Raw genomic sequence first — 13951 nt, 5'->3', positions numbered from 1 at the left:
GCATGACCAAACAACGTGCTCTATGTCGTGATAACCTTCACCACAGGCACAGACACCACTCTCTCCGAGCCCAACACGACGGAGATGCGCGTCAAATCTATTGTGATTGGACATAAGCCGGGACATCACGCAAATGAAACCCCGACCTACATCCAACCCCTTGAACCACGGATTCGTCGATACCTTGGGGTTTATGGAATGTAACCACCTTCCCAGTTCCCCTCTGGTCCAAGAATTTTGCCAACTGATGATCGTATTCTAACGTACAAGTGTGAAAAATTCATTAAAAGCAATTGGTCTTTCATAAATGTCACCGTTTGTTGCGCACACCTTAGCCGCAGAGTCCGCTTTCGCATTGCCCGGTATCGAGCAGTGAGAAGGGACCCACGCTAAGGTAATCTGAAACGATTTTTCGGAAAAAGCACTCAGATGTTCCCGTATTTTCCCCAGGAAATACGGAGAGTGCTTAACATCTTTCATCGATCGTAGAGCCTCAATAAAACTGAGACTGTCCGTAAAGATGAATTAATGGTCCGTGGGCATTTGTTTGATAATTCCTAGGGTGTACTGAATTGCAGCTTCGAAGATTTTTGGCCTTTCTTCAGACTGTCAGTCAATATCGAAATTACCGTCTTTAAAGCGGCGGAACCAATTACGGCACAGCAGAGTAGCATTTCCGTACTCTTTTTTAACTCTCGATGCGCTTCAGTCGCCTTTCCTTTTCCTGGACGAAATGAGAAATGTAACACTTTCCGCAAATGAAGATTATGTCGTCCAGAATCATCGAAAAATCAGAAATATTGACAACAGTGATAATATCCCAAATTTTGAACTAACACAAAGGTGGACGAATCTTAAGCTGAAACAGGATTGTGGCTTTTTCCCTTCAATTTTGAGATTAGGTTTATTATTACTTTACGATTTTGAGCATGGAGAACAAGCAGCGCTTGAATTATTACTGGAAGGTTTCACCGACGCACAGTGGGGAAACGCTGGCCATCAGTCAAAAAAAGTTTTTTTCGTTAGCTGTTTCATAATATTTTGCCTTTATTGCTATAACATTCAAGTATCTAAATCCAAAATTTGGGCGCAATAGCATGAAACCTGAATCTTTTATGACTTGTCAAAGCTTAGCATACTGACATTTTTTGACTTTTTTTTGAAAAAAAGTACATTACTTTGAAACGCTCTGTAGCTTCCATGATAGCTTGGATTTTTTGACGTCAAAGGAAAACTTGTTGTAAATATTGTGCAGAACAAACCATCAACAAATCATCAGATATTGTAAAATTTGGTCATAGTAGGCCTGACACAAAAAAAAAATTAAAAAACGTGATTTTTTGTAGAAAAGTATCTGAAAAGTTTAGTTGCCGCAGTTTGCCACGGTTGTAACTGCATTCAAAGTTTAGGTAAAAACGTAAGCTTTCAAATGCATAATGCCCGCTGTAGCGTAAAACTGCGCAAATTGTTACTTTAGTGAAAAAAGCGATGGCAGAATTATTTATTTTTTGAAGTTGAAATTTCATCCAGGATTGTTTTAATCATAACTTATGTTGTTTTAATTTAATAAAAAATATATATTTAGACAAAATTTGTTTAGTTCGAGGGGTCATTTTTTTACATTTTTTTTCAATGGGGGGAACGCCCAGTGGCACTACTTGTGGTCAAATATCATATAATTCTATAAAAAAAACGTAGACGACAAAAGTGTCAAAAACCATTGAAAATTTGATTTCGTGTTTTATGGACGGCCCCAAACAAAAAAAGGATGCCTGATTCGTGTCCAGCGCCCCAAAATTATGTAAATACTAAGTTTTTGTCGCATTTATCGACACTTTTTAGCTTGGCCAGCCTTTGTATGAAGTCGTATATAACCAATTTCTCAATCGAGGTAAAACATATTGCAGGGAAGCCAAAAAACATGTATTTCTTATTTCATTTCTACCGTACGATCTTGTGAAACAGTTCGGAACGATCGGATAACCAACAATCAATGGGAAATTTATGGGAATGGGAAATTTCTGGGAATGGGAAATTTATTGTACTTTTCAGATTTTTGGGTACCGTTTTGCACATCGTTGCTCATAGGGAGATATTTTGAAAATAAAACTATGGAGAAGTATAGTGGTCAGTTGTAAAATATTCAATTTCGTATATTTAAACAACATGATTGATTGGTAAGTATACATGAAGTTTTTTCGAGGAGTTGAAAGCATTTTTACATATACTTGTAAATCGCTTTCAGTACTGTAAGATGTATAAAGAGAGAATAAATTTAATTGATGAGAAAAAAATATATCGTCTTTCATTTTTTCAATGACGTTGAAATGAACTACCATACGATCTCAAAATTTTCCTTAAAAGACAAGAAAGATCTTGAATTGGTCAAACGGCTTAAAAGCTAAATAATTTTCAAAATAAAATAATTTGAATCATGACGATTCTTGCACCACCCTAATTCACTAACTTTTCAATACTATTCGAGGTTCAAAGCTTTAGGGCAAGCTCAAATTGGTATAAAAATCAACCCCAGACAAATCTCGAGCTCAGGTTTCACAAAATAAAATTTTTGTGTTCGGGTCGGGTTCGGGTCGGGTTTGAACAAAAAAAAAAAGGTTCGGGTTACAATCGAAAAACATCAAACCCGACCATCTTTAGTTGGTACCCAATTTCCATTCATTTACCGTTTTGACGTAAGACTACGTCATTGTCTATTATACTAGAGTACATTTTGTAAAATTGGAAATGAAACTAGCAAATGTTGCGTCAGTTGTCAAACGATTATAGCAAGCGGACGACTCAATGCATCTTAGTCATCTGTATGTCGTTGGATAGATGAAATGGTTGACAATTGCTCGATATAATGGTTAACGTGTTGCTTTACTGCTTAAACAGGTGGAAAGTTCCAAGGTAGAGCTTTCCCATGCACTTTCCTCGATATTGCCTTGCTTCCCGAGCACGGATAACAATAAGCTGGACGGAATAAACACTACTGCCTACACATTTTGACTCAGCAAAGTGTTTTGTTTCATTTCTTATTCTCGAGTCTGCGTCGCCCCGCCTATATTAGAAAAATCTACTCTCAACTCGATACAAATGACCGCGTGTAGAAAATTCAACTTCGTTCTTGTTCGTCACACGGATGCGAGTGGAGCCTACAGTATAGCTGCATACGAGTCAACTTTCAGGTACTGCGTAATTCCTTACATCTTTTCTGCATACGGCAGCAACAAGTACCATCGTATGTTGCAGGATATTTTGATGGCACAGCTACCGGAGCATGCTACCGGTGGTGCAATTGTCAGCGTTCTTTAGCACGCATTTCTAGTTGAAAATTATAGAATCGGTTCTTTTCAGAACTGTGAATGGTCGAAAATAAGAGTTATGGAAAGTGTTGCCTGTGAACAGTTTGTCGCAGTACGATATCACCCCTACTTAAAGATTTTTTCCTGCTTTCCGGTTCAATTGTTCCTTTCCTTAGAACCTGGGTCATTTTTGTATCAGGAGAGCACAAATCTCCTTTTGGTGATCATGACAATCACTCTGTAGTATCGAAGGTGTTTTATTTCGTTCCTCATTCTCGAGTCTGCGTTGCTCCGTCTTCATCGCGAAAATCTACGCTCAACTCGATACAAAAGACTGCGTGTCGAAAATTCGACGTCATTTTTGTTCTTAACACGACAGCAAGTGGAGCACTTATAACTGTTGGAGATACACGGTATATAACAGGCTTAGTGAAATATGTTAAACAAGAGGTAAAATCAATACATATATTTGTCCTACGTCACCGTTCAATACAACCCCTAGAGCTGTATACCTTGTAGTATTCTGTTTCCGTGCTCGTAGCCTAGGTCTTCCGAAATACTAAAAATAACATGTTATTCTTCAAAATATATAATTTGCCAACATTTTAAAGAATAAAAACATCGGAAGCAAGGATGGAAAAATTCGCATCGCATAAAAGTCATTTGGATATCATATTTGAAAGGGTATTAATAAGCTTTCGATCCTAGTGAACCAGTGTTAATAAAAATTACATACTCCTACGTAAGCAAGAGGCAAATTATTTTATTTTATTCATTTATCGTAACGTAAGGATAAACCTTTTGATTTGCTACAAATCACTTTTCCATGGATGCATGTTTCTGATGGTAATATTTATTAATTATCTTGCTGATTTCTTCCATTATTGAACCATGCTGTACATTCGGTAGCAGATTCCAAAAAAAAAAACAATAAACTAAAGTTGCTTTTTACGCGGGGGATACGTGCCGCGTGAAAAAAAAACGCGTGAAAAAATCGCGTAAGTTGCGGAATCCGCGTAAAAAAACACATAAAAAGCGACCTTAGACGAACAGAGTATTTTCATAGTATTTTAAAAATGAAATTACTTAAATGATCCGATAATTATTTAAATTATTGAACGATTTTTGTGAAACTAGTCAAGGCTGATCAAAATGCACATGTCTCATGTATAATAAACGCACAACGTTTTTTTTTTTTTTTTTTTTTTCAATTTTGTTAGATTTTATGTCCAAACAACGTTTAAACTATGCGAGAACAAGTTTAATAATCAAGCGAATGGAACAGTTCATTTAGAAAGGTTGAATATTGTTTTTTGTCATTAATTTATCAATAATTAAAATTGCAATTGATATAAACGATTATAGATCTAGTTGCACTCCTGATTCGCTCACGTATCTCACAAGAGTGGGATTTAAAATCTACGATCTGCAAATTGTTAATGTAAAGTAAAAAATTATTCAGAACAAAAAAAAAGGTTTTATAGAAGACAAACGCAAACTTCTTTATACCTCTAATAAACATCGGGTTCGTCGCTTTTTCTACTGGTGTCTTTATAATGAAGCATTATATGCAAATGAACAGAATTATTACACTATTTGTTACGTTTTTCCTATTAACGCCTCACAGATACTAGCTCTGCACGGTTTCAGAGCCATCCTTGAGCAAGTAAGCATTTTTTCGCTAGAAAGAAATAATCGATCCATGTAATTACACAATAGCTTAATCTAACTATAGCTAATGTTCCCCTTATTTTTCAGTACGACTCGGAAATTCAGTACCTCGAGAGCAAGGGCCGCGAGCAGCAGGAACAGCTGGACAGTGTCAACCAGGAGATCAGCAAAACCGACCAACTCTACCGGCAGGGCAGCGAGCAACTGCAGACGCTCCAGTACGTGGAAGAGGAAGGCGAACTGGTCCGGCAGCAGGAGAAAACGCTCAAGTCCGAAATCACCCTGCTCCGGTCCAAGTTGGCCAACTGCGAAACGGAGCTGCTGCAGTGCAAAAACAAGATCCGCCTGCTGATGGACGAGATTCAGGTCGAGCAGCGCAAGTATTGCCGACAGTATGACAATAATCGTGCACAATTAGAACGCCATCTAATGTCTGAAGTTGACAGGATCCAACTGGAGATCGATCTGGCGATACAGAGTACTGACCACGCGAGCAAGGCCACCGACAAGCTGAAGAGTGAGGTAGCGGTCATCGAGAACAGCATTGCCGAGAAGAAGAAACAGGTCGAACAGCTGGTACACGAGATGAAGGAAGTCAACCTGCAAAGTCTGGCAGTGGCGCCAGCTGATGAAGTGCGACATCTACTGGAAGGTTAGTTGCCGTTATTAGGGTTTGGGACGGATTAAAATGGAAATCAATGTTTTTTTTTTCTTCCAATACACAGTGGGTTCCGTGAAACCTGGCAGCACGCGTCGAATGATTGGCTCCCCAAGGCAGCTGGAGAATGCTGTTCCCACTAGCAAGAACCCGCACGGCGTTTGGGTCTAGGCTCTGCACAGCGGCACGCAATAAAATAATGAATCAACCAATTGTGATATTGTTATAAGAAATGGTGCACCCTGTGAATAATGTTGATACAGGGTGCAAAAGTCCTTTAAAATATACCGTCTGGAGTGCAATCGACGGCCTCTTAAAAAAAAACCCTCCACACGAACAAACACACTTACACACTTGCTCTATATTAAACACACAATTGATTATATTTTTCACTCTACACACTTTTTACGTACTATTTATGAGAGGTGTATTTTAAATTACTACTTTTTTATGGAAAGCTGATCATTCCAACAAAAATTCCTCCAAATTATGAAACTTATAGAACATTTTTTCAACTTACAAGGGTCCAATGTATTACACACAAAATCAAAACTGATTAAATCAGTCTCACGAATCGCTTTCGGTTCACGCTTACGTTTTTTCTCTCAAACATTCCTTTCGATTTGACGAAACAAAATAATCAAAACAAAACAAAAAAAATGACAAAGCAAACACCACATCGTAGGGCAATATACGCCTTGAAAGCGTTAAAACATATTAACAAAAATTGTTGAAGATGAAGCAACACAAATACTAAACTAACATACCTATACATACCACAACAACTGTTGAAAACAGACGGAATTAACAGGAACATTCCTCATCGATGTTTATAGTTAACTGTTAAAGTAGGTAGCTGGTGTCATGCCTTATTTTATTTGACCGTTGAAATATTGGATGGCTTTTGGTTTCTTAGCACGAAGTAGCGGAAGAAGCCATTTAGACGAAAAAAATCGAAACTCGGGAAGTGTATGATATTTATTGTTTCGCCCGGCCGAATATAGGAATGAGGGCGGGTTCGAAGGAAGCCATCCTTTACGATTTTCCTGATAGGAATATAGGATAGGGAGAGTGGTGAAACTTGGCTTCCACTAATTGAGGAATTGTAAAATAGAAAAGCTTTCTTTATCTTACTACTAGTTGATATACCAGTTGACAGATTTTATTTTGTGGGTAAACTTCTCTGAGTAATGCAGAAAAACTCATTATAGTTTAAACGATGTTTAAATCAAATGCCATTTTCATATATAAGTTTTAAGCACTTTCGCAGGCAGCAATTCGAGTTATTGTATAAAATGTACTTTAGTTAACGTTTAGATATATCAAAAAACTATTCATAGGGTATAGGTAATGCATAGTAAATACAACCCAATCTCGCCAACACTTGCGAGCGAATGATTTCAATACAATTTAAAACAATAAACAACCATGAATGAACAAACAAAAAAAAAACACCACGAGTACTCAAACGTTATATATTCACACTCTTAACAACAAAACAAAGAACACTGCTGAAAGTCGCCAGTCGACTAAATTGCATGCAACTAAACCACCTGATTGAACGCAACAGCACATAGTTAGAAGAATTAAACGAAAAGAGAAAAAAATTGTGTGGGAATTTGTTTGATCCACAAACGTAACACAGAATTGCAAGTTGAATCATATAACACACAGCACACAAACACTCTGATCATATATTTGTTCAACCAAAAAAAATCTATTTTCTTATCAAAAAGTTATATACATTCGATCTGTGGTCAAGGTTTAGAACTGCTAACTGCAAGGTTTCATGTAGAACTCTATCAAGCCCTAATTCGTTTTGCTAGATGCCCTCCCTAACAGGGAAGAGCCGTTTCGGAATTGAACTATTTACTGGAAGAGAGACTAGAAACAAACAACAGCTATCAAAAACTTATCCGGAGAGAATGGGAAAAGCAACAAATTATCTAATCATACACAAAACAAATAATAGATTCCCAGCTGAGATCCCACGGTGGACTACACTAGAGAAATATATAACTGTCACTCACATCATACTACTGTGCTACTGCTACTACATACACTACATGGAAATTGATAAATTATTGACACACTAAATGATTAGGACTTCGATCGCAAATCATGCAATATCATACTTTGTAATGGCGGGTAATTGATTTGGTAGTTGGACTAATTTTGTCATTAGTGAGATAGGAAAATCCACAAGAATCTCTGATAAAACAGAGCTAAATAACCTACTCACTTTCAACTTCAAATCAAGGATAAATATCAATAGAAATTCCATCACTTGGGCATTGAGTTACATGCTTTTCTCCTCCACTAAAGTTTTTATAATATTACTCCAATACTTATAGTCTATTTGGGTTAGAAAATTATTAGGAAACATATCGATTGCTCGCCATTGAAATAACCATATTATCAGAACGACAATACTTAGAGAAAATGTTTCTATTATTGTTCTACTTACTTTTGGCATTATAATCGAAACCTGTACAATCTACTATACCGAAATCGCAGTTCCAACCTCCGTTTGGTCATTGATTCGAGCTTTCATTCGACCATAACGTTGAATTTATAATCTATATCCATACGTCAATCAGCTAACTTTTCCTTAGAACAGCCTCAATTTCACCGGATGAAAAAACCGATCGCAGTGCCGAAGGACCGCCCTGTTCGAAGCACTACTTCCTACTCAGCCCCAGCAAAATGCAACGAATAATAACTCTTCACTCTGCAATAAAAACAAAACAAATCTAACAGGACAAGACACGAATCAAACAAATAAATCAACGCTTGCTGTAATGTACGAGTAGTTATACCGACAAAACCAAACGAGCTTATTAAAGTACATATGATTTTCTACATGGGATCATTCAAAAAAATATTTTTTAGTTTTATACCTGTGTTTTACAACAACATAAATAAAAAAACGAGCGACACGCCAGTAAGTACTGACCCCACAGCCGGCAAAGCTGATCCAAGTCATACCATATCATACTCCCACCACCAGAACCGCAGCAGGCGCTGCGTGACCTTAAACCATATCGATGTATAGCATATAGATCACATTCTACAGTCAGCTTGAAAACGGTGTCGATCTGCTGACCTGGCGTGCCGGCAAAAGAAGATTTCAAACATCGCTGCAATGAGATTATGTTGTGTTTTACCTTCGTCACGCCTGTAGGACGGGGGAAATACTTTCATGTTACGGAATTGTACTTAATCAACGCCTGAAGCCTTTTTTCTGATAAGCTATGTTTACTTAAGTATTAAAACGTCGAATCAAACGATGGAAATTCTTAACTTAGTTAAGTAGACAATTCTAGCAGGAGATATCTATTTTTCAGGAAATTTTCTCTACATTAGATGCAAATATGACTATTGTTAAATCAAACATACTTGATTGTATATTTACGAACACGCAGAAAGCAAACCGTTCTCTAAGAAAAATAAATATATTTAAAAACAAACCTTAACTAGTTATCATTCTTTTCCACTTTTTTACCCTTAGCTCTATGTTCATCAGCCCTTTTGAGCTTATCCAACTCTTGCTGGGTCTGCGGGGGTGATTCCAGCTCGATCGTAACGGGACCATCGTTCTGAATGTGCACCTGCATCATGGCCCCGAACCGGCCGTTTTTCACCCTGTCCGGACGATACTGCGAGCCTAACCGCTGCAACAAAACACCGTACAGCGATTGCGCTTCGGGTCCCTGCATCGCCCGGCTAAAATCCGGCTTATTGCCCTTCATCCGATTGTACAGAGTGAACTGACTGATGCACAGAATCTCCAGCTGCTGGTCCAGAACGCTCTGGGACCACCGCTTACCGGTGGCGTCCTCGAAGAGGCGAATGTTGAGAAGCTTTTTGGCTCTAATATGGAAGAGTCAAACAAAATACAATGAAAATTACGTTTCAAATGTATTAATACGATGGGAGAGAGAGGAGTTTTTATGCTTTGATACTTACAGCCATTCTACGTCGTTAGTGTTGTCCTCATTCGAGATTCCTACTAGGACACAGAGACCTTTACCAATGGAACTGATGAGTTCTTCACCAACTGTAAAGCGTTCAGAATCAAAGAACAATGGTCAAAAATATGCGATTCTGGGGTTTAAATAAAATCCGATTAAAATACATATTACACCTTTTGGAGTTTAACCTAGCATACAATATAAGGCACCTCCATCGAATGCGAACGCTTGGTTATTTGTGAAGAATTGGTGTATGAATATTAGGGTGGGACAATAAGATCGATTTTCCAAAACCATGGTTTTAGGTTTCATTTGGGCCTCCAAACAATCGCAAACTTACTGGAAGTCGAAAGGATTTGTCTCCACTTGACGCATTGCATTTTAAATTTGTATGGGAAAACCTGATTTTTCTTAAGATCTCAGTAATGCTTTAAAAATGCACTAAATTACATCAAAGTATAGTATTTTAGATACTTAACAACTTTGTCGATGACACTGAAGAGCTAGGGTGTTCCCTTAAAAAGCTATAGTTGGTTTAAGTTAAGTTTGTCGAATTAAATATCAAAAATCAATTTTTCTGCCAACACTACCAATGTAACGGCGTCAGTAGAGTTTTCATTAGAAACTAAAACTTGTTGTAGATCTTGAATACACCTTTGTTTACTTATTCCAGCTGAGAGTAGAAACTCGGTACGACAGGTTGCTTCTGATGGAAATTTTACTGACACCGTCGGTGGTGTTGGCAGAAAAAAATATTTTTAGCATAATTCGACATTTTCAACTTTGTGGATGGAAAATGCAAAAAAGCAGGTTTACCCTTACAAATCTTTATGAAAATTTGAAATGCAATGCGTCAAGCGGAGACAAAACCAATCGACTTCTGATAAATTTAGAATTGTTTGAGTCTCCAAATGGCACAAAAAACTTGGTTCTGGCTTTGTGATATCATTTTCATTTTTTTTTTCATATAACGACGCCCCACTCTAATATATATAGAATAGACCACAATGAACTCAAATTAAAGTTGTGTCAAAATTTGGCAGAAAACGTTACTCGTAAAAGAAAATAATCTAATTATATAAAAGCCTGGCGTTCAGAAAATCAATTTAAATGTTAGTGTACAAGTGTTCAAAAGAAAAAGTGTTATGATAATGTAACAAAAAAAGAACAAAAAAAGTGAAATTTGTCGATAAATTGGACAAATGCTTGCAGTGAGATGAATAAAATGGTGGCTTCTCTACTAACAACAAGTGTCATGAAAATATTGTTGAATATACACGAAAAAAAGTAAGGAATATTGTTTCGGGAAAAAACTATTAAAGTGTCGAGAAGGTATTAAAAATCATTTGAAATCAACATTATTGAAGCTTTGAAAATACTTGAAAAGTATCATTTTAACCCTCTCTTTACCATGGTTGCTCTAGAGCACCACAAGTTTGGATGTGTGTATCGTTACGAATTATTAAGCAATCTCGCTCAAATTTCGAAAATATATTCTTGCACACCTAACTTATGTTCCGGCAAAAAATTATCCAAAAATGTACAGTCAATAATTTATTAGAGTATCAAACATTTGAAAAAGTGCCGTTTTTTTCTTCGAAAAATAATTCAATATTTTCTATTGTTCATGAGCTATCACCATTCTATTGTTGATCCGTGCAAAAAATATTTTCTTATTAATTTGGTGTCACAACACTCCTTAAAACAAATTGTAGTCATTTTTCTCATTTTAATCAAGTTTTGTGAATGCTCAAACCTTGGTGCACCAGAGCACCACTGGGCTAATAACAACAAAAATGAAGTTGTTCCCAACACGTTTGAAAATTTAGTATTATCGTTCAAAGTGCTGTTTTCTAAAGAGTGATTGAAATAGCACATCGATGCATTCAATACAATACCGACGTCACGATACGCGACTTGATGAAACCAGAATTACATTGCTGGACTTTCGTATCGAAATTGCAAACTGGCCCATTCAGCGTGGAAACAAACAGTAAAGCGTAGAGGTCGACCCCTGAAACAGATGCCTGTAAAAAAATCTCGACTTCCGCTGAAAGCTCCCGAGTTGAACTCCAGATTAGATGGTGTTGCTCACTGGCCTGTAGCATGTGACTAGCGATCACGTTGTTACCATTGTGATTCTCGTAGCCATTTTACATATTTCTGTTGCTCGAAATGTGGAAGGCCGTTATGCCTTTTAAGAGACCGTAATTGATTTACAGCATAGCATACATAATATAAAATATTATTCCGTTCTTTTTTTACTTTTTATAAGATATCTAGACAAAATAAAGTTAGTTGTTGATTTTGTATTGTTTGTAAAATGTGACTCGTAAGACCCAGTGGTGCACTACAGCACCATTTTGGATTTTATTTTTTTTTTTCGTTCAAACAATAATTTGGGATAAAATAAGAAGGGTTTGTTCAAGCGCTTTCGCTAAAAACCTGTTTTTCGATTTTTGTTTGAGTAAAAACCTTGTGGTAAAGAAAGGGTTAACTGATAAATTGGGAAACCTTTTCAACATTTCTGCTTATTTGCTGTTTATTATATCCAGTTTTGTCTACTCCTGATATTTCTTTATTTTCTACATTCGTCCTGACTTAATTAAACTGGTTGCTATTTTATTTGAAAATTCCGGAGTGATTCGCGATTAAGACGAAACTAACAAAATGTAAACAAATCGTTTCATTACACCATTGGCTTCGAACAGACTGATAACATTCATGGCAAGAATCCTTTCTTTTGTGATGATCGATAAAATTATTTAGATCAAGTTTTTAGTGAATGGCGACAAAGCACTTTACCCAAAAAAAAAGATACTTTGGAACTAGGCCTTTTGATTTTTTGGAAGCAACGGGTTTATTTGCGAAATATTCCGTGAACAGGCGACAGTAGAGAGCGGATCAACATTGAGTTTAGCAAATGACACCCTATTATCCTCTGCAAAATATACCGCCATCTACGAAATTTGTTGAAGACATTTCCCATCCGTATTAGTGAAAATTATGTACACTCACCAGTTACTTTTGCTGCTGTGACTCGCTGGATTATTGCCTTCATCGTAACAATAACCGCATACAAGTGTGTACCTTTTAAACTTTGTAGAAACTAAAATAATAACGTTGAATTTCTAGTAAATAATCAGTACTCAAAGTGCCGAGCAGGTTAAACAATTTGTTATGACATTTCTCATCATCAAAACACCGGTGGTAGAAGAGTTGCCATAATAACCTATCTTGCTGTTGGATACCAGTTTCCTTTTAAAACTTTCCACTGAAATGATAACATTTTTCATGACAGTGATTTCACAAGCAATGTTTTCTATAAAAGAAGCTCATAGCTGCAAAATATACATCATTGCCAAAAATTTGCGTTACGAGTACACTTTCATCAAACTATTTTGTGCTCCTGTTCAATCTTTTCTGGCAAACTTGCCTTTTTAAGCCAAGAAGCCAACCCGCGACAACGTTGAATGATGCTTCAGTTTTTTGACGCTAGGACTTAGCCAAGACTTTTACCTAAATCAGCTATAATTTATAGTACACTCGCGGCATTACTCGTGAGTATGGCAATCAGAGTTTTAACTGAAAATTAGGAATTGGGTTGTTTAGCTATTCACTGATTTCAGATTTTTATATATCATCTGGAAGAGTGTAATTTTCTGAACAAAACGTGATTTTTGAAAAAAACTTTATATCATTATTCTTCGATTTTTAAATGAAGAATAAAAATTCGCTCTTAATTGCCACAATGACAGTTGGTATATGGGCGAAGCAGTTATGCATTGTGATTTAAAAAGCGAAGGACAACGATAGAAATTTTTTAAATCCTGTTTTACTTAGAAAATGCAGATCCTACAGATGATATAAAACCTGATATAACTAAACAACCCAATTGTCTGAACTTTTATTGAAATATTTTCAAATATGATTTTAAGATCCTATACCATCCGCGGCCGGCAAGGGGTCCGCGAAGCGCTTGGTAAATTTGACAGGTGATTAATTTTTTTTCTAGATACCTCTGTGAAAGCGGATTTTCAATTCTTTTGCGTATTAGGACTAAAACGTGAAACAAATTAGACTTGCAGAACAATATGAGAATGAAAAACGCAGCCTCGTATAGCAAAACTTGTATATGAAATTCTTCTGGGGGGCCGCGAAGCTCTCTTAGCTTCGCATAGGAGGCCGCGGAGCTCTTGTCTTTAGCAAGAGGGGCCGCGGAGCCAAAAAGGCTGAGAACCTTTGGTTTAGAAGGACATCAAACAGTTTTTTGTTAGAAAGGCTTTTTTTTTGCTGTCCACTTTGATTCGTTCAGAAGAATTGTAGGCAACTAGAAAGTCTGC

The 13951-nt window shown here is 36.8% G+C and overlaps 2 protein-coding genes across 4 annotated transcripts in view; one reads left to right on the top strand and one right to left on the bottom strand.

The window, feature by feature from the left end:
* Positions 1 to 9104, top strand: part of LOC129726787 (myb-like protein P) — a 160601-nt gene extending 151497 nt beyond the window's left edge. For 2 of the 3 annotated variants that reach the window (XM_055683879.1, XM_055683880.1), the window contains exons 5-6: positions 5064 to 5628; positions 5702 to 9104. In XM_055683879.1, coding sequence (XP_055539854.1) covers positions 5064 to 5628; positions 5702 to 5805 — 669 coding nt within the window. In that variant the 3' untranslated portion in view covers positions 5806 to 9104. The remainder of the gene's footprint in view (positions 1 to 5063; positions 5629 to 5701) is intronic. The other variant, XM_055683881.1, reaches the window with a different exon arrangement.
* LOC129726797 (D-aminoacyl-tRNA deacylase) lies at positions 9014 to 12815 on the bottom strand. The gene is made up of 3 exons (XM_055683912.1): positions 12627 to 12815; positions 9604 to 9694; positions 9014 to 9507 (listed from the first exon to the last, which is right to left on the bottom strand). The coding sequence occupies exons 1-3, from the start codon at positions 12667 to 12669 to the stop codon at positions 9111 to 9113; spliced, it is 531 nt and encodes a 176-aa protein (XP_055539887.1). The 5' UTR covers positions 12670 to 12815; the 3' UTR covers positions 9014 to 9110.
* Positions 12816 to 13951: the final 1136 nt, after the last annotated feature.

This window comes from Wyeomyia smithii, chromosome 3, assembly GCF_029784165.1.
Source record: "Wyeomyia smithii strain HCP4-BCI-WySm-NY-G18 chromosome 3, ASM2978416v1, whole genome shotgun sequence".
In the NCBI taxonomy this organism is placed as follows: Eukaryota; Metazoa; Arthropoda; class Insecta; order Diptera; family Culicidae; genus Wyeomyia; species Wyeomyia smithii.
Note: the sequence above shows the minus strand (reverse complement) of the source record. Positions and strands in the feature narration are given on the sequence as shown.

Coding starts and splice junctions, on each gene's coding strand:
- LOC129726797 (XM_055683912.1), bottom strand. CDS start 12,669: ATGAAGGCAATAATCCAGCGAGTCACAGCAGCAAAAGTAACTG. Junction 9,695..12,626: donor CACAGCAGCAAAAGTAACTG/GTGAGTGTACAT, acceptor AACGCTTTACAG/TTGGTGAAGAACTCATCAGT. Junction 9,508..9,603: donor ACTAACGACGTAGAATGGCT/GTAAGTATCAAA, acceptor CTTCCATATTAG/AGCCAAAAAGCTTCTCAACA.